Source organism: Eubalaena glacialis, chromosome 2 (genome assembly GCF_028564815.1).
Source record: "Eubalaena glacialis isolate mEubGla1 chromosome 2, mEubGla1.1.hap2.+ XY, whole genome shotgun sequence".
In the NCBI taxonomy this organism is placed as follows: domain Eukaryota; kingdom Metazoa; phylum Chordata; class Mammalia; order Artiodactyla; family Balaenidae; genus Eubalaena; species Eubalaena glacialis.
This window is the reverse complement of record NC_083717.1, coordinates 149,859,757-149,883,522: the sequence shown is the minus strand read 5'-3', so window position 1 is coordinate 149,883,522 and position 23,766 is coordinate 149,859,757. Positions and strand designations below refer to the sequence as shown.

The 23,766-nt window shown below is 43.3% G+C and overlaps 1 protein-coding gene and 1 non-coding gene across 2 annotated transcripts; one reads left to right on the top strand and one right to left on the bottom strand.

Annotated features, from left to right (window-relative positions):
* Positions 1–1,575: 1,575 nt before the first annotated feature.
* LGALS3 (galectin 3) lies at positions 1,576–19,006 on the bottom strand. The gene is made up of 6 exons (XM_061180858.1): positions 18,920–19,006; positions 11,841–11,862; positions 10,001–10,366; positions 8,062–8,150; positions 3,356–3,521; positions 1,576–1,881 (listed from the first exon to the last, which is right to left on the bottom strand). Exons 2-6 carry the CDS (start codon positions 11,856–11,858, stop codon positions 1,726–1,728), a joined length of 795 nt encoding a protein of 264 aa, XP_061036841.1. The 5' UTR covers positions 11,859–11,862; positions 18,920–19,006; the 3' UTR covers positions 1,576–1,725.
* On the top strand, positions 4,715–4,821 carry LOC133086390 (U6 spliceosomal RNA). Its single transcript, XR_009700146.1, has one exon. It is a non-coding gene; the product is annotated as a U6 spliceosomal RNA (small nuclear RNA).
* Positions 19,007–23,766: the final 4,760 nt, after the last annotated feature.

The following is a 23,766-nucleotide window of genomic DNA, read 5'->3' as shown; positions in this document are numbered from 1 at the left end:
ATGAAAGAAAACTGGGTAGAACAAGAGCCTTTCCAAAAATTAAAAAAAAATGGAATTTCCATTTATTGAGGACCTACTATATGACAACCTCTTTGCAAACAATATTTATTCAATGGTCATAGTAACCCATTTTATAGACAAAAGATGTGTTATAAAATGTATTATACAGTTCGTTTTACAGACAAAGGAACCAAGGCTCAGAGGATTTAAGTAATTTTGTGTAAACCAAATTCCCTTTTTTCTCCATAGCTTACTGTGTTCTTCTGTTTAATCACTGGAGTAGAACAGTCAAGATGAGAATGTTAGAGTAAGGAATTAACATACTTTTTGAAATGAGCCGTGATGTGCTGCTCACATCCCACTTTAGGACTGAAGGACTCCTTTCTTTAGTTGCTATAAGCGCTGCTAGCAGACCGTCCTTGGGAATCATCCCGTGTGAGAACTGTCTCAGGTGAAGAAAGCCACTTCACCCAAGATCAGACTGCTTCCTAGGTGGCCTGTATCCACTGACTGAAGTGAAAATACGAAGGCATCCCCCTCTTGACAGCTCTAAAACATCATCCCAGCTCATAACCCCTATAGTGTAGGCTGAGGCATGGATGCTCAACTTCTTACTCTGCCTAATTGTGCGCCTTCTCGTCTCCACACCTGTTGAGAGAAAGGGCACTCCCTCATAAACCTCTTGCATTCTAATCTCTTTGCCTCCTGGGGGACCCAACCTGTGGCAACAAAATACTTGAGAAGATGGTATTGTAGAAACAATAATAGATCAAATAATATTTGGTCTCCTATAAAATGAGGTGATGTGAGCACATCCTGGTTTTGAAATTATATTAATCTTTGGCCTTGCTGGTAACGAGGAAGGGCAGAAAGGCATGGTTAAGAGTATTAACAATGGGAGCTATTAACTTTTTCAAGCTGATTACACTTCTAATTAAAAACCTACTTTTTTTTCCCCTCTACAAATCTGGAGATTTCATAAAACCAAAAGAACCCACGGGAAGATTGTCTGATATTGGTATCAATTACTGATTTGAAAGCAGTGAAGTATAGTTTAGAGAGATGAAATAGTTAAAAGGAGTCCAAAGATATATACCAGAATGCTAACAGTAATTGTCTATGGGTCGTCTATATGTAAACTTTTTCTTTCTGCTTTTCTCATTTCCTGAATATATTATGTTTCCTGAAGTAAGAAAATAGAACAATTTCTTTGTAGCATCTGTTGGAGAGGTTAATTTGGGGGTAGTATTTACTCCTATTTACTTTTTTTTTTTTTGTCTTTATTGAATTTGTTACAATATTGCTTCTGTTTTATGTTTTTTGGCCATGAGGCATGTGGGATCTTAGCTCCCTGACCAGGGATCGAACCCGCACTTCCTGCATTGGAAGGCGAAGTCTTAACCACTGCACCGCCAGGGAAGTCCCTCCTTTTTAAAAAATAGTTTAGCAAATATTGAAAACTTTGGGAGCCTCTAATGCAGTATTAACATTGCTACATATTTCTTTTTCCATTGAGTCCTTTTCCATTGAGTCCATTGCGCATTATCAAGAATAAACTGCCCCAACTAAATGACATATAAAGACAGGTAACTCTTTATTAAATGGATGATTTGCAAGAAGGACACTGATGAATAAAGGTAAAATTTTTCACTTACAGTGAACATGAAACTTTTAAATGTGTAAGGTTTACGTTCAATTTCATTTCTTTAAAAAGTATCTGCCCCTTTATATCATGGTGTGCGAAGCACTGGTGAGATTTATGTCACCAGAAATTCCCAGTTTGCTGATTTCCCTGAGATTTTTCACCCGATGATTGTACTGCAACAAGTGAGCATCATTGACCGCAACCTTGAAGTGGTCAGCTTCAACCAGGACTTGTATCTGAAATGACACGTACACAAAACTGTTAGGAATGCCCATTCATCTCAAAACCAATCTGGCCTGAGCTCAGGATGTCCAGCATTTCACCTTTATGATCAATTGTAGAACTAATTAAAGTCAGAAAAAGTAACTTTACAGCAAAAATAAACTCCAACTTATTCAAGATTTAAACAAAACAAAATGATAAAATTGTTAGAAGGATATATGGTTGAAGCCACAGAGGAAAAGATTAATAATTTATCTACATAAAAACTTAAAGTTTTTGTATGGCCTCAAACACCTAAAACTAAAAATAAAAATAAATGCTAAAATAGGAATCCTCTACTTAGAGTGGCAAATGTTATGAAGATTGATAATAACCAGTTTTGGCAAGAGTAGGGGAAACATACTCTCCCAGTAGTTAGAGGATGTGTTAATCCTTACATCCTTTTGGAAGCAGCACTTTGGCAATATCCTTATCTAAATTTTAAACATGTATATTCTTTGAGTAAAGTTATTCTAGGAAGCAAAGATTTATAAGGATAGCTATCACAGTATTTTAGTAAAATACATGAAACTTTCCCGGTTTTATTTGTTTGGAATATTTCCATACTCCAAATTTTCATCAGTAGGGTACTGGCTGAACTATTACACATCTGAACAATGAAGTACTATTAGGTGGCAATGTTCTCATAAGGAAAGATGTCCACCAAATGTAGAATATGGTCCCTGTTAGACCCTGCCCCTGAGGAGCTGGCGGTCTAGCTGTTTTATAACCCACTCTATAGTCAACCCTTACCCGATACTGTGGACCTAATAAATATTTGTTGAAGCAGTGCTTAAAAATAAAAAGTGTGTTGCTTGTCATAGAAAACCCTGGAAAGATACTCAAGTTGCAACCTTTGTGAGGATGGGGGAAGCGGTAAAGGATGGAGGACTTTTTAGTTAATTTAAAAAATATATAAATTTTTCTTTTCATAAAACAAGTATGTATTACTTTTAGAATTTAAAATTTTTAGGGTTTTTTTTTTTTTTTTGACCATGCCACACGGCATGTGGGATCTTAGTTCCCCAACCAGGGATTGAACCCACGCCCCTGCATTGGAAGCATGGAGCCTTAACCACTGGACCGCCAGGGAAATCCAATAAAAATTTCGTTTTGATTGCCATGCTAACTATGTTGTTTTGAGGAATTAAGTCTCAGCCCAACTGTACCATAAAGACTTTCTGCCTTTTTTTATTAAAGATGCTATTTTTCTCACTTCCAGAAAAGCTTAAACTCAGAAGGGTGGTAATGGGTGATGGTTAAGGTGCCTGAATGGAGTTGGGGTGAGTGCCACTATTTCTGAGACTAGTCCCCTGGTATGGAGAGCAGATGTACTCGTTAGGTGTCCCAGGACAGCTGATGAAAATTCATTTCCAGTGCATTGTGGTTTAAGAGTGATTCCCCATGAGAAATATACATTATCAATATATGACAGTAGCAATAACTTACTTTGAAAGGTTTACCACTTTCAAATGGGAAAACCGTCTGTCTTTCTTCCTTCCCCCAGTTATTATTCAGCTTCGAATTGCAAACGATGACTCTCCTGTTGTCCTCATTGAAGCGTGGGTTAAAGTGGAAGGCGACATCATTCCCTGTCTTGAAATCTAAAGCAAGTCTGTTTTAAACCAAAGACCAGAGTTAGTAAAATTTATTCAAGTTGTACATTTGTATCAAGTGAAGAACATACAATTTTCTAAAGAGCAAATCATTTATAAAATACAGGAAAAATTTCTAAACAGAAAGCAAATAAACCAGAGAATGGGTTCCAACTGGAAAGTATACTGGGCCAAGTACAGTAGTTCCACCTTATGTGCAGAGGGTATGTTCTAAGACCCCAGTGGATGCCTGGAACCATGGATAGTACCGAACCAAATATCTATTTAGCTAGCTAGCTAGCTAGCTGGCTAGCTATCCACGCACACTTTTTTCCTATACATGTATACCTATGATAAAGTTTAATTTATAAATTAGGTACAGTAAGAGATTAATAATAAAATAGAACAATTACAGCAATATACTGTTGTAAAAGTCATGTGAATGTGGTCTCTCTCAAAATATTGTACACATTTAATGCCTTTTCCATCTGAACTAAGCACTTATGCACTGGGGCTGTAACTTTTGCAGTTTGAGGTATGACAGGAAAAAAAAAAAGAAAAAAAAACTAGCATGAGTTTCTTTTTCCTTTCTCACAATTTCATGGACAGAAGATTTGTACTTACTATAGATCTTAGCAACCTCAGCATACAATTTTTTTTCTTTCCATTAAGTCAAGAACCTTCCCCTTTTCATTTAAAAGGAGCCTTTTATAGCTTCTCTTTGGCATATATGAATTGCCAGCATCACTACTCTTGCTTTGGGGGTCATTATTAAGTAAAATAAGGGTTACTTGGACACAAGCACCAGGGTACCGTGACAGTGGATCTGATAACTGAGACAGCTACTAAGTGACTAATAGGCCAGATATGCTGCACAAAGGGATGATTTCACGTACTGGGCAGGCAGGATGGGGCTGGACAGCGTGAGATTTCACCATGCTGCTCACAACGGTGGCAACTTAAAACTTATGAATTGCTTATTTCTGGGATTTTCCATTTAATATTTTCAGACCGCGACTGACCCTGGGTAACTGAAATCATGGAAAGCGAAACCTCAGATAAGGGGGGACTACTGTATTCGATGTACTACCACAGTATCTCAAAGTAAACAAGACAATGTGTGTTGAGTTTTTTGGCCTCGTTGTCTTTGGTCATATCCTTCTATTCAGCTGTAATTCCCTTTTTACTCTCTACACATAAAAACAGTCAAGGTGTGCTCGCTTCGGCAGCACATATACTAAAATTGGAACGATACAGAGAAGATTAGCACGGCCCCTGCGCAAGGATGACACGCAAATTCATGAAGTGTTCCATTTTTTTCCCCTGGTGGTGCAGTGGTTAAGAATACGCCTGCCAATGCAGGGGACACGGGTTCGAGCCCTGGTCCAGGAAGATCCCACGTGCCGCGGAGCAACTAAGCCCGTGCGCCACAACTACTGAGCCTGCGCTCTGGAGCCCGCGAGCCACAACTACGGGTGCCTAGAGCCCCTGCTCCGCAACAAGAGAAGCCACCACAATGAGAAGCCTGCGCACCGCAACGAAGAGTGGTCTCTGCTCGCCGCAACTAACGAAAGCCCGCACACAGCGACGAAGACCCAGTGCAGCCAAAAATAAAAAAACAAACAAAAAAAGGGTCCAGGTTTCCTTGTAGAGATTTGGGGCCACTTTGAGGGCACTTTATATCTGACATTGTGGAAATGATGGCTACCTTTTTCCTGCCCCGCCAGGTTATTTTTAATCCCTGTTAAAAGTAAGGCAGTCACATAAAAAAGTGCTATCAAATACCTGGCTTCCTCATAGTTAACCAAAAACCTAGTCCTAAAATAGCAAGAATGAGAAAACATAGTTAATATTCAGTATCCTATTGCTAAGTTGTAAAGTCATAATAATAAATGTACTAAACATTCCATGATGTGAAGTGGAATTAATGGAAGTGCTGGATAAACTTTCTACCCTATTCCCTCTCCTTGGATGTTAATACAAACACAAGTTATCTGGCTGTTAAAGTATTACCCCTACCCCACAGTTTCTCAAAGTGTGCTCCCCAGAGCGCTAACCTCAGAAGCAGCTGGTGCTCTTGTTTTTAAAGCAAGGTCTGTGGGCTTCCCTGGTGGTGCAGTGGTTAAGAATACACCTGTCAATGCAGGGGACACAGGTTCGAGCCCTGGTCCGGGAAGATACCACATGCCGTGGAGCAACTAAGCCCGTGCACCACAACTACTGAGCCTCCGCACCACAACTACTGAGCCTGCGCTCTAGAGCCCGTAAGCCACAACTACTGAAGCCCATGTGCCACAACTACTGAAGCCTGCGCTCCTGGAGCCTGTGCTCCGCAACGAGAGAAGCCACCACAATGAGAAGCTCGCGCACCGCAACGAAGAGTAACCCCCGCTCACCACAACTAGAGAAAGCCTGTGCGCAGCAACAAAGACCCAACGCAGCCAAAAATAAATAAATAAAAATAAATTTTTTAAAAAAGAAAATTCAATTGAGTAAAATTAAAAAAAAAAAGCAAGGTCTGCTTTCTAGACCTACTAACAATGATTCCTTGGGTATTGCATTCACCCAGTAACAGACACATATAACCACCAATGATTAAATTCACAGGGAAAGGACCAATATGGTCAAATGGCAATAGAATTTGTATTTGACTAAATATGCAATGCCTGTATTTTCTCAGCAGTGAAAAGGAAGATAATTGTCAACTCTACCACCGTAAGGATTTTTTTCTTTCATGTAATTCCTCACATAGATTTTGCAGATCAAAGCAATACATTTCTCAGTTTACTACCACCTAATCATTTCAACCAAAATTGGTTTTGACCTGCCACAGTCTCAGTCGACATCTCTATTGTTATTGGAACTAAACTTTTTAGTGCAACAGTCGTAAATAAGGCAAAGATACCAGTGTGGTCCTGCGTGACAGCAGCTGCAGCAGGAGGAGAGCAGATATTACCGAATCGTGAGTGCTGTCTGCAGAGGATCAGGGCGCTGGGTCCTATGTTATTTTGGGAGGCAAGATGGATAAGGACACAGGCAGAGGATACATATGTTGTGTAACTTGCTGTGAGACAAGCTTTATTGTGTAGGGAAGTATTGTGCTGAGAGAAGCTGTATAGGCTGTGTGGAAGGAAGAGCTGGCTTAGGGTAGTGACTACCACGGAGAACCAGAGGAGGCTGGCTGGAGGTGGAGGGAACTGGTTAGCTGAATGTGAAATGATCAGATCAGAATCTGAATCCACCTCCTGGTAACACAGGAGGTTGCTCCTGCTGATTCACGAGGATCGAGATGACAGGCACTCACAGAGGCTGTTTATAGACTCTTAAATAAACCTGTGTACACAGCTTGAATCTGTACCTTTTGTGTACTGTCTGTAAGACCCAGAAACAGATATTAATTAATCTAGGAGCTTTAATAGTACTACTAACCTCAAGGACAGACATACTGAACAGCTTCAGGATAGCCCTAGCCTACTTGTATTATATATAAATATAACCAGTGGTGATAACCAGAGCCAGGCATCCCAGGGCAGCCTGTAAATCAGCATGGATTTTCCTAAGTGAGCTCAAAGTCTTACCCGCCCCGAGCTCACCTCAACCAAACCAGTACCAATGGCAGAGGCTGATTTATTTTTACAAAGTCTTTAACTTGTAGAGTCTTTTCAAACCTTTTAAGTAAACAGTGTCTACTCAGAAGACCGGGGTTCCCCACCTTGTCACTTATCATCTGTAGACCAGGCCGACAACACGGGAATCTGTGACTCTAATGTTTCACCCAGTATGAAGACGGAAATGGCGGCCAAGCTCACAAATCAGTGCGCCAAGACCTGCACAATTGCAGGGAGATTTGTACCAGTATGAGGACAGAGAGGTATAATATTTAAGCTCTCAGATCAACTAGGCATCTTTTTGTCTTTGACCCTAGTTTGTTTTTTTTTTTGCTTTTTAATTTATTTGGCTGCACCAGGTCTTAGTTGCGGCACGCAGGATCTTCGTTGCGACATGCAGGATCTTTTAGCTGTGGCGTGTGGGATCCTTTTTAGTTGTAACCTGAGAACTCTTAGTTGAGGCATGTGGGATCTAGTTCCCTGACCAGGGATCAAACCCCGGCCCCCTGCATTGGGAGCATGGAGTCTTAGCCACTGAACCACCATGGAAGTCCCTGACACTAATATTTGATGGGCTTTGTTTTTTAGACAATCTATGGCTCAGAGGTGGAGGGGTGGCCAAACATTACATTACAAAGGCTCTACTCTCCTTTAATTCTAAGGCTTTCACTGCCTAGAAGAACCAACAGAATGGGTTTTCCTGCTCTTCCTCTTTGTCCTCACAAAGTAGAACTCTGTTTTATTCTGGTTCTGGGAGAAACACAAGATTTAGTGAGGGAAACCTTGTCTTCTTGGTGGGAATGCGTATTGATTTATGGAAAAATCCCAAACTATGGTATAGCCAAGATTCTAAATGTGCAATTTTAAAAACTCTATCAAAATTCAATACAGATCACCCTTTATTCCAAAAGCAATCAATAAATATGTTAGACTTGCTGACTTTGCTCTTTACCTGTTTGCATTGGGCTTTACTGTGCCCAGGATTGTTATCAGCATGCGAGGCATGACTCCTCCAGAAAAAGGCAGGTCATAAGGCACATTCTGGGAATAAAAATATATATATATATATATATATCAATAAAGAGTCATGTTTTCTTGAGGGAAGAAAGAAAAAGATATCGCTGAAGTTCAACCACTTTTAATATGTGTGAATAACACATAACCCTACCTTAGCCATCTTTTCAGACTCTCAGGCCACCTTGCCCAGGGCCTGAAGAGAGAAGGCTCCCTACACAACTGCAGCTAATAATCGAGAATAAGGCCATCAGTTAATTGGTGCCAAAGGCAGAACATGTTCCCTTTCGGAGCACTGTATCTCTCATGACAAGGCCCATCCCAATCTATAACTCATCCACTTGGCCTATTTTTTGGAAAGATGCTTGTCATATAACATCCTTTGTCGGGCTGTTCTGCTCCCTGTGGGCAGGCACTGTGGTACCTTCTGGGCTTCTGAGGCCCACTATGTTCCACTCACACAAGGCCCTGAGGAGTGCTTTGAATGTGGCAGGTACTTGATATTTGTAGAATGGACACTTTCCAATTAATACCTTCCCCAGTTCATTTTACAAATATTTATTGACCTTCTATGTTCAAGGCGCTGTAAATATTCCCAATGCTCTGTCCTTGGCCTCTTCTCTTTTTCCTGTAAAATTGTTTCCCCCTGGGTTCAACCATCACCCAAGTCTTTTCTCTCTAGCCCTGATCTGTCTGATCTGTACTAGTCCTGTGCTTCCTCCCGTCTGGATTTGCTACTGGTGCCACAAATCCAACAGGTGTGAACTGGAATTGTCTCCCCTGCCCCTCCCCCATCTGATCCCCTTCCCGAGTTCCTGGTTTGGGCTGACCCTGAGCTCCTGGTGCTCTCCTTGCCCAGCCTTGGAAAGCCAGAGTCGTCTCTGACTCCTAAGACTTAACCACTAGATGCTGGGGTTCTTCCTCTGAGATCTCTCTCCCATCCGCCTCTTCCTTTCCACAGCCTCCATATCCTCCATCTCGGCTGTCTACCTGCCTGTGGTCCAGGCCCTGTGCAACGCCTCCCATGCCCCCAGTGCTTTCTCTCTGCTCTCCTCTAAGCTGACCCACAAGCAGAGCAAATGCGCCCTGTGCCATCATAGTCCTGAAAGGGGCTGATCCCACACCGCTATTGAACTCTTTCCTCATATCTGTATCTTTTCTCCCAACTACACTATTCGGAAGGGAAGGGTCTGTGTCTGAGATGTGTCTGGAGCCCCACAGAGTTTTATGCTTAGAATTCATTTATTAAAATGGGTTTTAATGTAAGTGAAAATTTAATCCTTAGATCACAAAATTATCTTTAGAAGGTTTTTAAAAACCCGATTACCGTGGTTCCCCCAAAGGTTCCCTCTACGACCATGGGAAGGTTGTATAACTCTTTATTGCCCCATTTCCTCATTTGTAAAGTGGGGATAATAACAGTATCTTAGAGGGTACTTATGGGGTTGAATGAGATCATCCGTGTAGAAGCACACAGCTGGCACACGTTATATACTCAGTGTTTATTAATAATAATAACCAAAACTTCCCCCATTGCTATGATCTTAACTTGATTTATATTAAAGCTGCTTTACAGATGCCTTCAAAAGATGCATTAGCTTCTTTTTACTCTAACAGTACACATACTAAACTCAACATGAGCAACTATTTTTTCTATTGGACCAACATACACTGTGGCTGGTCCTTGCAAAGTGGCTCTAAGCAGTGAGTTTAAAGCTTCAGTTCTCCCGGAAGCCCTTTGCAGGTCAGTACCCAGAGCCAGCTCTCAGCCAGAGCGCTACAAAGTGATGGCACCACCGCTCCAGACAATTGCTACGTGCTTCATTAGCTTTGTCCTGGTCACATTCAAGCATACGAAATGACTAACACCATCTTACCAGGGGTCCAGAAGGGCTGCCATAAGGGCCAGCAGCAGGGTAGGCTCCAGGAGCACTTGGCTGTCCAGGAGGTGGGTAGACCCCAGGCCCGGGGTAGGCACCTGGTGCAGTTGGTCCAGGATAACCAGGTGCAGTTGGGCCAGGATAACCAGGTGCAGTTGGGCCAGGGTAGGCCCCTGGAGGTGCCTGGCCTGGGTAACCCCCAGGAGGTCCCTGGCCAGGGTAGGGGCCGGGTGGTGCCTGTCCAGGGTAGGCCCCAGGATAGGATGCTCCCGGGTAGCCTCCTGCCCCAGCAGGCTGGTTTCCCCATGCACCAGGCCATCCTTGAGGGTTTGGGTTTCCAGACCCAGGTAAGGCATCATTAAGCTGGAAAGAAAGACATAAACAATTACAGGATGAAAGATATTCACAACAACAGAATTTTCAGGAATATGTGATCTAAGAATTAGAGTGATATGGTGAAGATATGAAATTCATATCAATAAAATTTTCCCCACCTATTAGTTTTGAGTTCCTAAGACTAAAATTAGACTTTAGGATTATACATGCTTTATCATTTTAGTCTTGCTTCCCATCATCTCAGATCATTAAGGGTTGCCTTTTCGTAATTTGCTAAAGTCAGGAGCTAGCCATCCTCTATGTAAAAGCACATATTTTCTAACTGACATGAGAAAAACAATCACAAAAATCAAGATGCATCTGGGCTGGAAAACCTCCACCAAGCTGGTGCTGGTTGCCTTGGCCTTCCCTTTGCTGGATGTCTACTGCACTTCAGGTGCACCAGGTTAGTCACCACTTAGTGGCATCCAGGCTAGTATCAGAGAAGCTGCCTTGTACACAGGGAGGAGCCTGGGATGTGGAATCACAAGATTTGGTTTGAAATCCAGTGCCATCCTTCAAGAGCTCCAAACTCTTGGAGCCATCATGTCACTTGTATAGGACTTAGTGTCTTCGTCTGTGTAACAGGGATAATGATCTATCTCATGTGATTGTTGTGACGAACAGATGAGGTAGCTTTTGGGACGGCTCTTTATAGACTGCAAGACACTGTGCCAGTGTTGGTTTGTGTCCTTTCTCTCCAGGAAGAGACTCTGCCTTCTCCCTCTCTGACTTCTACAGTATTTAGCAGAGTGCTAGGTGGTACATGGAAGATACTCAGTAAAAACTTCTATGTTGGTTGAATATGATCTGCCAGGATTGTCTGACCCATTGGTGCACCAGGAACCCAACCCCAGATCTGGTATCGGGGCAGCAGAGTAAGGCTGTGAAGGGAGCCCATGGGGTCTGGGGGAGGGGGAGAGATAAACAGAGGGCTGGATGATGATGGAAAGTAAACCGGATTTAGAAAACAACTCAAGCTCATGGCTGTAGGTGGTGTGAGTCATTCTGTTAAGGAATTTGAGAATACATAAGCATGCTAATAGGAATTTATTTTGGCTGCTTCTTACTCCAGCATTTGGGAAAGGAGGAGGAGTAGAGGGCACTGCAGGATTTAAAAAAAAAAAAAAAAAATCAGGATGCTCAGACTGTACCACACTGCCCTTTGTTCAGCTGGTTTCTCACCTCCTGCCAGTGGAATCCACCCACTTCTGTCCTAGGCCTTCGGTAAAGGGGTTACTATTAGTGAGGCCCAGGCCTCTCTCTGCCTGGCTTTCTTCCAAAATCTGTTGCTGGAAAAACAAGACTCCAGCTAACAAGCCCTCATTGGACGGGTGAGGCCAGAGGAAGCCACGTAGTGGGAGAGTTAGGGAAACTTGAGTGGTTAAAAAAAGAACAAACAACCTTCCACCTGCATGACTGTATACATATTAGGGTAGGAAAACAGACATAAAACACTTACCGAAAAACTGTCTGCCATTTTCCTGAAAGGAGAAAAAAACAAACAAACAAACACAGGTTATTGATCCTAAAAGATTTAACTGGTTTCTGTATGAATTTAACATCACAAACAGCTCATTGTGCAGGTCTAGTCAACGTACAGGCATTCTCCTAACACAAGCAGTCTATTCCTCAAATACGCTGAAATCATTAGCGGGGAACCACAAAAATGTCTCATCAAAGGGCGGAGATGCACTCCACCTGGATCACCACGCCCTATTTAACTCATACCTTTAAACTCTAATCACACTAGCCTGTGGCCTGAAACCTGGGAGTACCAGGCGATCCAACGCAGGTGGGAGAGGGGGGAATAAAATGCTCTGCCCCTTTCCTAGGTAACAAATGTAAACAGTCCTGGGTTTTTGGTCCTCCTTCACCTTCCTTCCTGTGTTCTTTTTCTACCACCTCATGAAAAGTGTTCAGTGCGTTAATCTCACCCACCTCCCCTCCGGTTCCCTCTAACAGCCCCACGCCCTCCTCTGGGTTTTGGGAGGAAGCAGTTGGTTCTTCCTACTGAGATTTGAAAGACAATCCTTGCCTTCCCCGCCCCACCCTCCAAGACCTAGTTGCTGCTGTTGACTTATTCCTTCATTTGTACACATTTATGCCTACTCTGGGCCAGGCACCGGGTGGCTCCTGTCTGGGTTTGAAGATGAAATCGACCAAGATGTATGGCCAAAGGGTCCAGAGGCCAGAAGGGGTCACAAGTGATGGACGCTGTGAGCCAGACTGCATGCTGTGGGAAGTCACAGGTGATTTCTAACGGGAAGAGACAGTGTTGCTTGAGCTAAACCTTGAAGGAAAGGTGAGATTGGGATGTGGAGCAATAAAGAAGAAAGGCGGGCACAAGATGATTCCTTTTTTTTTTTTTTTTTAAAGATACTTGTTATTCCAAATGAAATCTCTGGCAGTATAACAAACAACTAAGGTTAAAAAAAAGAGTCAGACAATGTGGAGGAAAATATTTTTGGGTAGGATGCTACCAAAGAGAGTTGGCCTTGCCCAAAGCTGCCTCAAAGGGTGGCCCCGAGACATCATTCTTGCTTCTCCTGCCCCTCTGCCTGTGCCAAGTCCCCATCCAAACAGGATGCTTTACACCTGCTCCCGCCACTGGTGGTCTCTAGCAGTGAGGGGAGGAGGGTAGCTTTGGACTCCTCAGGCCTGGGTGAGTTTTCTCAGCTCAGGATCACTGGTGCTGTGGCCAAAATTACCTGGACTTTAACAATTAGAATCTCTTTTTCCTTAAGTCGCCTATTTGTGATAGTTACTCAATTATTATTCTTAAAATAATTGGGGCTTCCCTGGTGGCGCAGCGGTTGAGAACCTGCCTGCCAATGCAGGGGACACGGGTTCGAGCCCTGGTCTGGGAGGATCCCACATGCCGCGGAGCAACTGGGCCCGTGAGCCACAGCTACTGAGCCTGCGTGTCTGGAGCCTGTGCTCCGCAACGGGAGAGGCCGCGATAGTGAGTGGCCCCCGCTCGCCGCAACTAGAGAAAGCCCTTGCACAGAAAAACGAAGACCCAACACAGCCAAAAAAATTAATTAATTAATTAATTAATTAAAAAGATAATAATAATTAAATGGTGGCTACTTCATAGGTCCTAAAAATGTAAAATATTAGATTTTATTGTTAAAAAAACCAAACAGGCAGACCTCCTCCTAGAACTTAATGTATGCTTTATTTATACACCAGATATTTTATCCTACTCTGCTGTTATTTATAACACGCAAATATTATCCTTCACTAAATTTTTTTTTCTTTTGGCACAACTCTTTTAATCTGGGCATTCTCCAATATATTTGGAAACACTCAGGTTATCACTGTTATCACTGTGCCCGTCTTCCAACGTGGAAACTGCTAGCAATTTGATTAGGAAGTCACGGTGACTCTCCCAGGGCTTATATTCACTGTATTTAGTATATAGTATTTGACCTTTTAAAGCAAAAGTCAGGTGCTCTTCTGTGCTTCCTTCCCCAAAAGGCTACCACTGTCTTGAAAACTGTGCTGCTACCCCAGAAAGAACTTAAGAGTTGTTAAAGAGAAAGAAAGGACATTTCTTAAGTCAAGAAAATATAGTTCCTCATTTTGGATGCCAGTAGGAAACAATCTTGAACTTCATAGTGGACAGAAAGCTTAGTTCCTTTGATGATACAACTTCTTCTTCCACTCCTGGGCAACGTATCAAAGCCTCAGCAATAACATTGTAAGTGTTTTGACTTCTTTTAAATATCCCCATTGTGTTCGGGCTTATTCCCAACCTCACACCACTGACATTTCAGGTGGGATACTTTGTAGGGAGGGGCTGTCCTGTGCATTGCAGTATGTGCAGCAGCATCCCTGGCTTCAACACACAAGATGCCAGTAGCACCCCTCCCCACCATTGTGATAACGCAGAATGTCTTAAGATGTTGCCAAATAACCCTGGGGGAAGCGGGAAGAGGGCAAAATTGTACCTGGTTTGAGAACCACTGGTGTAGCCTAATTAGCATATGTATCCTCACATAAATGTACCTATGCAGGTCAATAAAAAACAGAAAGGTAGTTTCAATTGTTAAAACTAGCTAAATCTGTTCCATTGGCCTCATAAAGTGTCTTATTAACATAAATCCAATTAAACTTAGATGTGTTTAAAGGCTGATCATAACCAGAAACTCACACAAAGACATTTACATTTACATTTCCAAAATGTAACATTTATTCTTTTCAAAGTTTCTGTTCAAGCATATTCAGTTTATTTTCCAACTAGCCCAAAACAATTTAAGAAACAAAGCAGATTCCACTTTATTTCTACTGTGTTTCACATAACACCAAGGATGACAGTTTGGATTGTGTTGTGACACATTAGACAAGCCCATTAGAATAACGACACCCTGCATTTATGTGGTGCTTTTCAGTTTACAAAGCACTTTCACATACCTTACCTATTTTGATTCTGATAATAATCTTATGAGATTGACAGGGAAAAGTTAATATCCTCACTTTAAAGGTGAGGAAACTGAGTCTCAGAGAGGTAACGTGGTGACCCAAAGTCATTCTGTCATTGGCAGGCCAAGGACCAGGGTCCAAGCATCCTGACTCCTATTTCAGGCTGATTTTACACTAGTATAAAACCTCACACTTTGAAATTTTAAAGTATAGTCCTTCAAAAGTGTTAGTTACTTCATTTAGAAATTAATTCTCTGGTTTAAACATTCAGAACTGCATAAACATGCTGAAATTGTAAACAAATTAAAAAAGAGATCATGTTTTTGTCAGAAAACTAGCTGGGTGACTCAGTGTGCAGTGATATTGAATACAAGGATGGCATTTTGCAGTCACTTTGCTAATTATAACCACATTTAAACCAATAAAGCTTACTTTTCCAAAAATTGGGTAAGCATTGTTTTGATTATGTCAACTCCCAACCATCAGATCTCTGATGAAACAGGTTCTATCTTACCAATGTTCTTTTGAAATCAAGGTTAGCAACCTTAGAACTGAAAAACAAGAAACAGAACCAAGAAAGAATTAAAAAAAAAACACATCTATTTGGATAAATATCTTTCCTACTTGCCTGGAAATTTTCTTTCTTTTTCTTTCTTTCTTTTTCTTTCTTTCTTTTTTTTTTAGAGGAGTAGCTTATAGAGACAATCAAATGTAAAATGTAAAAAATCTTGCTACTCCACAGGTACTATAGGTTTGTGAACTCTGGCATTCCCAGAATCAGAGAATTTTGAAAAGCCAGGATAGAAACACTACATCAAAGACAAAAACATTTAAAAACTACTACCTGAGTCTTCACATTTGGAAAAACCTACAGGAAGTAGTTCAGTATTGCTTTGGAATAAGGAATTTAGATATGAGTCAGAACACAGACCACTTTAATCGGCTGTTAATTGCAGCTCTGCCCTTTTTAATAAAGAGTGGCTATCCACTGTACTACGCTATTCTAGGCCCATGTAGCAATTAATTCAGTTGCCAGGGTTCCCAGGAGCACTTCTGAAATTTCTGCCCACAAAGGGCCCCAGCTTTTACATGAGCTGTAAGGGAAGTAGATCACAAACGTATTTCCTCAGAACCCCAAGCACTGCCCACACTCCTCCCCAAAGAACACAGGACAGGCAGTCTACGTCCTGGCCTTACTGAAACACGGAACAGGCCTTGAGGAACGCCCACTTACCAAAGCCAAATTCAATGATGCTGGTTAGAATAAAGGAAACTGGTCCTTTACTAGGATTTCTTTTTCATTATTGTTCCTCAGCATCAAGGAAGGTAAAGTTACTTTGTGCCTCTCAGTTACTGATTTTTTTTTCCCTTATGGAAAAGCTGAACATCAGTCAAGAGAGAACACATGATACTTAGTCAGCAGCAAATTGGAATTACTGCCCTGGCAGGCTTACCACTCAGAATTTAATGAGAAGAACCCATTCAGGCACCAGACACAAAATGTTAACTAGCTGTTCTCAGCAGAAGCCTGTGTCCCAAACTATCACAGGAAAGAGAGGCTAAGTTTGGGCTTCCCTGGTGGCGCAGTGGTTGAGAATCTGCCTGCTAATGCAGGGGACACGGGTTCGAGCCCTGGTCTGGGAAGATCCCACATGCCGTGGAGCAACTAGGCCCGTGAGCCACAATTACTGAGCCTGCGCGTCTGGAGCCTGTGCTGCGCAACAAGAGAGGCCGCGATAGTGAGAGGCCCGCGCACCGCGATGAAGAGTGGCCCCCACTTGCCGCAACTAGAGAAAGCCCTTGCACAGAAACGAAGACCCAACACAGCCATAAATAAATAAATAAATAAAATTAAAAAAAAAAAAAAGAGAGGCTAAGTTTTAGATCAGTTACTATGAGTCTCAGGTACATGAAGTTTACAAGCCAACTGGTATTTAAGGTAACATAAGAGTCTCAAGTTTTACTATATGAATATATATCTCTATTACAGTTAAAATTTAGAGTCTGGCTGATGAAGGTTCTAGGCAAACAGTATCTAAATCATAGGTGAGACCAATATTGGCCTTTGACCTCACTAGCAGTAAGTAAAAAGTCTTTATAAAGCACTTCTGCATATTTGTGGCATAGCAAAATGTCATTGATTAAGGACCCCTCAACAGAGTGAGACTTGCTATTCCATTTTTTTAAAAACTAGCTTTTGGACTTCCCTGGTGGCACAGTGGTTAAGAATCCTCCTGCCAATGCAGGGGACACAGGTTCGAGCCCTGGTCCGGGAAGATCCCATATGCCACGGAGCAACTAAGCCCGTGAGCCACAACTACTGAGCCTGCGCTCTAGAGTCCGCGAGCCACAACTAGTGAAGCTTGCGCGCCTAGAGCCCGTGCTCCGCAACAAGAGAAGCCACCGCAGTGAGAAGCCCATGCACCGCAACGAAGAGCAGCCCCCGCTCGCTGTAACTAGAGAAAGCCCACGCACAGCAACGAAGACCCAACACAGCCAAAAATAAATAAATTTAAATAAATAAATAAAAATTAAAAAGGCATTGGTGACTTACAAAAGAAAAGCATGTCTTAAAAAAAAAAACAACTAGCTTTTGGGGTCAATCTATCAAGCAATGCTCCTCCTTTTCTGCTTCTTATGTAACCTGGTGAGGCACCACCTAATATTTCTAAGCTCAAAACATTCAAGACCCATCATCAAACTTCTCCCAAGGATATGAAGTAAATGCTGATTCTAAGTATAACGCCCACACATTATTAACTTAGGAAAGAGCTCCAATCTCCCATAGATCAAGGATGAGGCACAGCCATCAAAGGAATGAAAGACTCTCCTCTAGGGATTCAAAGTCAACGTCTGAAAAGGAGACTATTGTGGAACAATAAATTTTTATCATTAAACTTTAACTTTTATGGAAACAGTTTCCTAGTATGAAGGATAAACTTTATAAACTTGAGGCAAATGAGTCAGAATTTTGGAAGCTGGTGAAAATTTTCTCTCATGCTCTGTGCCAAAAGGTCAATTTTCATTGCTATCATTTTCTTCAGAACTAAATGAGCCTTTCTTCCATTCCCTTTCCAGAATCCTAGAAACAGACTGGGTCACTGAGGTCCAACCCTCCTCATTGCCCAGCAACCCAACTCCCAGGAGTCACTTTACAAATATTCCACGGTATCTGGAATAGGAATCGCTAAGGGGAGGGCATGAAGCCTAACGCACGACCTCAAGCCCTGTGTCCCTGAGCTCCTACTCCTCAAAGTGCATGCATTTTAGTGTTTTGATTTGAGCAACTCACAATCCAGAATAGATCCTCAAACATGTTTGAAAAGCCTCCCCACCCCCGCCTCAGCTAGGCCTCTGCACCCTGGGACCAACATTCTGCCACACCCCACATATCCCCGGCACAGATGTGAGATCGTTAATGCCCAAATCTGGACAGGGATGAGTCACTGATTTGCAAAAACTGAGGGTGTACGGTCTTTGTCAAGCCGGGCACATGTCCACTCAGCCTTGGGGCAGCACCGTTTTCTGCGGGATCAGCATCCAGAGAGAGGCTGCAGCCCCTGACCCTGTTGGCCTGGTAGCAGAGCTCATTCCCATCCCACAGCAAGATCAAGGGGTCCACAGCCAAGTCAGGGGTCGTGGAGCCGCCCGACAGAGTCCCGGAGCAGTACCCTCTGTGGACTGGGGGCAGGAGGACCTGCTTCCTCCCGCCCAGCTGGAACGGGCGGCTGAGGTGATGCGCGCGCGCCCACCGCTCACCGCCGGCGGCCCCGGGCGGCCGGGGACGGGAGGGCGCGACGCCGGGGCTGAGCCCCCCAGTCACCGCGGCTGAGCCTCCCAGTCGCCGCAGAGGGTAACACACCCGTCCGCCGCGAGTAAATGCAGGTGAGTCCTTGTAAGGCGTTGCTAACTTTCCCCGAGTCTCAGACTCCGCTCTCCCTTCTCGGCGACGCCCTCCCGCGGGCCCCCGGGAAGTCAAGCCCCTGCCGCGCTTCCCGCCCAGCCCTCCAAAGGGGGCCGCGCACCGAGCAGCGCCCGGGCGCCCTCGCCCTGCCAGGCTTAGCCGCCGGCAGGCCCGTGCGCGCCCCCGTCCCGGCGCCCCGCGCCACTCACCCGACGCCTCGGCACTAGCTCGCGCGCCGCGGGGGTGGCTTCGGCAGAGGTGGTGTCGTCCTGTCTGGGCGGCGGCCGGCTCTGCGCCTCAAATACGCCGGACCAGGCCCGCCTTTCCCGGGGCGGGGCCACCACCCCCGCCACCCCCGGCCTCTCTCTGCGGACGAGGCGGGGCGAGTCCCCGGCCCCGCTGGACACCCGGGCGCCGCGGTTCCAGGGCGCGGAGGAGAGGCCTGACTCAGGACAGCGGCGGGTGGGACCCTGACCCGAGGCCTCCATCCCCGCAGCGTCCAGTCGGTCCCCTCCGCAGCCGCTGGAGATCAGGGTTCACCGCCCTCTCACCAGATTCACCTGCTAACTCCTCAGACCAAGATAGGGAGAGTCTGCGAAGCTTTCTGTGTGTGCTTCTTTGGGGAGTTTTGCTTGCTTACTTGCTTTAACCGTGTTTACTCTTTTTCTGCCTGAATCTCAGGCACTCTCAGCCCTTCTGCATTTACTTTACCTAAATCCCTTCTCAGCGTCAAAGCCTTCACACAGTGACTTGGGTCACAGTTTTCTGAGATGCTAGGTGAGACGCTCCATGTTCTTGGCCTTGCTTTCATTCCCTTTATGAACTGTGATGTGAGTACACACCTCAGACTAGGAGCCCTAAATTGTTTTGCTGTTTGCTCCCTACTGCATCCTTAGCATCTACCCTGTGTTTGGTAAATATTTGTTTAATGAATGAATGATTGAAATAGTGAATCACTTCCTATTGGGAAGAGTCCTGATAAAGGAGGGAAGAATTAAATACAAGTGTATATTTGGAAAAGGCAGGAATAAAATAAAATAAAGCTATGGCTCCAAAAAGGTTGTTACAACAAGTAATGATGCTTCCAAGAGAAATGGTATTTGTTTGGTAGCATTTAGCTGGGTAATACCTGAGTGAAATGGCTAAGGATGTCAAAGATGAATTTTTTTTTTAAGCTTAGACTCACAAAAAATTACCTCGACTCACAGACATCGAAAACAAATTTATGGTTACCAACGGGGAAAGTGAGGGGGGGGGGATAAATAGGAATTTGGGATTAACAGATACATACTACTATATATAAAATAAACAACAAGGAACTACTGTATAGCACAGGGAACTATATTCAATATCTTGTAATACCTATAATGGAAAAGAAGCTGAAAAATAATATATATATGACTGAATCACTTTGCTGTACACCTGAAACATTGTAAATCAAGTATACTTCAAAAAAAAAGATTAACTCAAAATGCATTAAAGACCTAAATGTAAGACCTGAAACTATAAAGCTCCTAGAGGAAAACGGGAAAACTCCTTGACATTGATTTTTAGCAATGATTTTTTTGGATATGACACCAAAAACAAGCAATAAAAGCTCAGAGTAAACAAGTGGGAGTACATCAAACTAAAAAGCTTCTGCACAGGGACTTCACTGGTGGCACAGTGGTTAAGAATCTGCCTGCCAATGCAGGGGACACAGGTTCGATCCCTAGTCCGGGAAGATCCCACCTGCCGCGGAGCAACTAAGCCAGCGAGCCACAGCTACCGAAGCCCACGCGCTCTAGGGCCTGTGTTCCGCAACAAGAGAAGCCACCACAATGAGAAACCCGTGCACCACAACGAAGGGTAGCTCCCGCTCGCCACAACTAGAGAAAGTCCGCGCACAGCAACGAAGACCAAATGCAGCCAATAAATAAATAAATAAAAAGCTTCTGCACAGCAAAGGAAACCATCAACAAAGTGAAAAGGCAACCTACAGAATTGGAGAGAATATTTGCAAATCATATATCCAAAGAAGAGGTTAATATCCAAAATACATAAGGAACTCATTCATACAACTCAATTACAAAAAAAAAAAAAAAATCTGATTAAAAAATGGGCAGAGGAACCAAACAGACACTTTTCCAAAGAAGATATACAAACGGCCAACAGGTACATGAAAAGGTGCTCAGCGTCACTAATCACCAGGGAAAGGCAAATCAAAACCACAATGAAATATCACCTCATGCCTGTTAGAATGGCTATTATCCAAAAAGACAAGAGGTAAGTGTTGGAGACGATGTGGAGAAAAGAGAACCTTTGTGTACTGTTAGTGGGAATGTAAATTGAAACAGTATGAAAGTTCCTCAAAAACTTAAAACTAGAACTACCATATGATACAGCAATTCCACTTCCGGGTACATATCCAAAGGAAATCAGATCACTATCTTGAAGAGATATCTGCTCCCCCATGTTCATTGCAGAATTATTTATAATAGCCAAGACCTGAAAACAACCTAAGTGTCCGTGGATGAATGAATGGGATAAAGAAAATGTGAGATATATATCTATAGCTATATACTGTATCTATATCTATACACATTCATACACACACACACAGTGAAATATTATTCAGTCATAAAAAATGGCAGGAAGGAAATCCTGCCATTTGTGACAACATGGATGAAACTTGAGGGCATTATGCTCAGTGAAGTAAGTCAGAGAAAGACAAATACCAAAATGATCTCACTCATATGTGGAATCTAAAAAAGTCAAACTCATAGAAACAGAAACATAGTTTGGTGGTTGCCAGAGGCTGGGGGATGAGAGAAATGGGCAGATGTTGGTCAAAGGGCACAAACTTCCAGTTACAGGATGAATACGTTCTGGGATCTCATGTATAGCAAGGTGACTATAGTTAACAATACTTGAAAGTTGCTAAGAGAGTAGATCTTAAATATTCTCATCACACACACACAGAAAGGTAACTATGTGAAGTGATGGATGTGGTAACTATTGTGGTAATCATTTCATATATATATATATATGTATATATATTCATTATATATAAATATATCTCATTTTATATGTATATGTAAATTAAGTTTAGATAATATTAACAGCACTTAATCATCAAGCACTTCTTAGGTGCTTTGTATTATACCTAGTGCTTTACATGCATATATGGGGGGGGGTAGGTATTTTTATCCCCATTTTAAAGATGAAAAAACTGAGGCATAGAGAATTAGATATGACCAAGATCACAACACAGATCAAGTTGAAAGTATGTCAGGGTCTAAGAAATAAGCCTTTGGAAATGGGATTTGCTATTCCACAGATTGAGGCAAAGAATACACCAATGAACGAAGGAAGGAAAGGAGGGAGGGAGGGAAAATGCCACTGCCAGCAGGCCACCAAAAAGTGGTAGATTTAGAAGTTGGAGGGGATCATTCAGAAAAGGAAAGAAGAATTGACTTCACAGTGAAATGATCTCTGAAAGAACAGAGGAGCAGACTTGCTCTTTTGATTCCAGTGTTTCAATTCTGAGGGACAGTTTTCTATCTTATAGTGGGATTCTGTGTCTGGCTGATAGCATATGTGAGAAAGCCTCTGTATTTGCTTGACCTGTGTCTGGGAGCTTTTGGGTTTTTGGCTAGAGGAGGAAAGGACTTGGTGCTAGACAATGGAGTAGGGACAAAGAACTAGGGAGGGGATGTCGAAACCAATTCCAGTCCAGCCACTTTTGCTGGGCTGGAGCCCCAGGGAGAGAGGAATGGGGCCAGAAGCTGATGGGGCTGTCTTTGTGAAAGCTTTTTGAGAAGTGGCATCAAGGCCCAAGTGACAAAATACAGCTCTGGGGTGTGAGGCATCTCTCCTTTCCCCTTCTGCACACACCCCAGGACTTGCTGGCTCTTTGCAGATTTCCAGAGCAGACTCCCGGGACCGACGTTAGCATTCTCCCCAGGGAGAACCTCTGGCACTGGGAGTTCCCTCATGTAGGTAATGGACATTTCCCAAGGGGCGGGCAGATGCTGCATCTGCCGGGGGGTGGGGTGGGGGGTAGGGGAGTGAGGTGGGGTGGCCGGCACACTGGTTGGTTAGCATGAGTGGGGTCCACACAGGTTACTTCTTTGGGGTGCACTGAGCAGGGGAGGGGCTGGGAAGGGCTCTGCTCTATGCCAGAACAGACTATGGGAGCCATAGTCCCACAGTGGGACAAAGGAGGCCTCGCTAGAACTGGCCAGCTGGGAGTTGTGATGTAACTTGGTGATAGTTACATGTGTTCTGTGTTTTGGGCAATGAGTTCACTCAGTAAACCAAAGTGGAAAATGGAAATGTGGCCTCGTGGTGTAATCTCTGATACAATAGGATTGAAGGATAGAAATTTATGAAAAGTCCAAATTACATTTTATGCCCCCAAAATATATTTAGATGTATAAATATTTATCACTCCATGTATCCGTAAATAACTCTGAAAACTAAGATACATTAATGTTTTTAAAATGTGTGATTCACGATGGGCTGCAACGTTCCTATGAACTCTGACACTACATTAAGGTGACCCAGGTAGCCTGACAATGTTGCTTGCGTGGGCCCTATGATGTCAGAGAATGAAGGATATGTAATATATAAAGCTGTATTGCCCCTAAGAAAGTTGAAGGAAACAAACATTTATATCTGGAGTTTAACTCTGACTTCCCTCCTATTCTCCTCCCCTTGCTTACCCACTGGGGCCACGAGGGCCCCCAGCTGTTCCTCCCTGCACACAAGATTCGCTCTGAACTTAGCATCCTTGCCCGGCTGTCCCCATATGTGAAACTCTCTCCTCCCATTACCAACTGTCTCACCTCCTTCAAGTCTCTGCTTGAATGGCCCTTCTCCGTGAGTCTACTATTCAATATTTTAGCGCCCTATTCAAAATCGCAGTCAAAGTTTCCCCAGTTCCTCACGCTGCTCATCCCCCTTTACCCTGCTCTAATTTTTCTTTTCTTCATGGTATTTATCAATTTCCAGCATGCTATAGAATTGATTTATTTCTTATATCTACTGTTTATTGTTGGTTCCCCCTGACTTT